The 1,715-nt window shown below is 42.3% G+C and overlaps 1 protein-coding gene across 1 annotated transcript; it reads left to right on the top strand.

Annotated features, from left to right (window-relative positions):
• Positions 1 to 362: 362 nt before the first annotated feature.
• On the top strand, positions 363 to 1,516 carry LOC117939776 (membrane-associated guanylate kinase, WW and PDZ domain-containing protein 3-like; the record flags this gene model as incomplete). Its single annotated transcript, XM_034865230.1, has 2 exons — positions 363 to 420; positions 1,279 to 1,516. Coding segments are annotated over exons 1-2 (280 nt in total), but the record flags the coding sequence as incomplete, so codon positions are not given.
• Positions 1,517 to 1,715: the final 199 nt, after the last annotated feature.

Genomic DNA, 1,715 nt, shown 5'->3' with positions numbered 1-1,715 from the left:
CCTGCTGGTCTCCCTGCTGGTCTCCCTGCTGGTCTCCCTCCCTCTCTGCTGATTAAACACTTTTACTGACTGTTGCTAGGAGACAAACCAAAACCACATGCAGGATAAAAGAATACCGCTCTAAAATGTACACGCCGAGATGCTAACAAGATGCTAACAAGATGCTAACCTACTTAACCAAGTTGGTTTACTGCTAGCTTAGCTACAAGTTAGCATCTAAGACAACAAAGGCTGTCAGTTGAATGGTGTTTTGAGCTAACATTAGCATAGCTAGCGACAATGTTACCATGTACAATGTTGTTTGTTTAAATAAACTTTATTATTTCATGGACTTCACTAATCTTTAGTACGTTGTTTCCTGTCTGCAGCTCGGCCGCCATGTCTAAAGCGACGGTAAAGAAGCTGCACTGGCGCTCCAAGGTAACACACACACACACGCACACACAACACACACACACACACACAACACACACACACACACACACACACACACACACACACACAGATAGATAGTGAGATGCTTTATTCATCTCAAAGGAAATTTTAGGCATCCAGTCGCAAGACAACCATAACAAATCAAATACATATACACACATATAATCACATACATGTACACACATATACACACACATATACACACATATATCACATACATGTACACACACATATACACACATATATCACATACATGTACACACATATACACACACATATACACACATATATCACATACATGTACACACATATACACACACATATACACACATATATCACACATATATTACACACATATACACACATATATCACACATATATTACACACATATACACACATATATCACACACATATACACGCATATACACGCATATACACGCATATACGCACATATACACACACATATACACACATACACACACATGCACACACATATACACGCATATACCACACACATACATATACACACATATACACGCATATACACACACATATCACATACATATACTGTACACACATATACACACATATAGCACACACATACACACACATATCACATACATATACTGTACACACATATACACACATAAAGCACACACATATACAACCATAAACACACATACATAAAAATAAAACTTAAGTTTTAAATCAAAAATCACTCACAGAAGTTCAATGACCGTGAGGATTCTGCAGTATACATGAAATACTACAGGATAAAATACACGTACAAGTATTTGATGAATATGTACAAGTACACAGAAATGTGTGTTTGTTGCGTGCAGGTGCAGGAGAGCTTCGTGCCGCTGGGGGGGGGCTCCGGGGAGCTGGGGCTCGCCATCGGGGGCGGGGCCGACTACGGAGAGTTCCCATTCGTCACCGCGGCCCACGGGGGCGGGGCCACTGTGGGCGACATCATCCTGGAGATCGGGGGGACGCCCGTGTTGGGGATGACCCTCGGTGATGTCAGAGGAGTCCTCAACTCCTGTCCTCATCCAATCAGAATCAAGACCGTGTCGCCGGGTGAGTGGACGCGCGGCCCGTCTCATTCACGGCGTTTTATCGATGGATGTTCGGCGTTGTAGAAAATCACATGACAAATGTTTTTTAAGTTGAAATACAGATTGTGTGTGAGACATTTGTAGACTGATGACATCACTTGACCTCATAACCTCTGTCTGTCTCTGTGTGTGTGTGTGTGTGTGTGTGTGTGTGTGTGTGT

This window comes from Etheostoma cragini, unplaced genomic scaffold (genome assembly GCF_013103735.1).
Source record: "Etheostoma cragini isolate CJK2018 unplaced genomic scaffold, CSU_Ecrag_1.0 ScbMSFa_1089, whole genome shotgun sequence".
Lineage (NCBI taxonomy): Eukaryota > Metazoa > Chordata > Actinopteri > Perciformes > Percidae > Etheostoma > Etheostoma cragini.
Note: the sequence above shows the minus strand (reverse complement) of the source record. Positions and strands in the feature narration are given on the sequence as shown.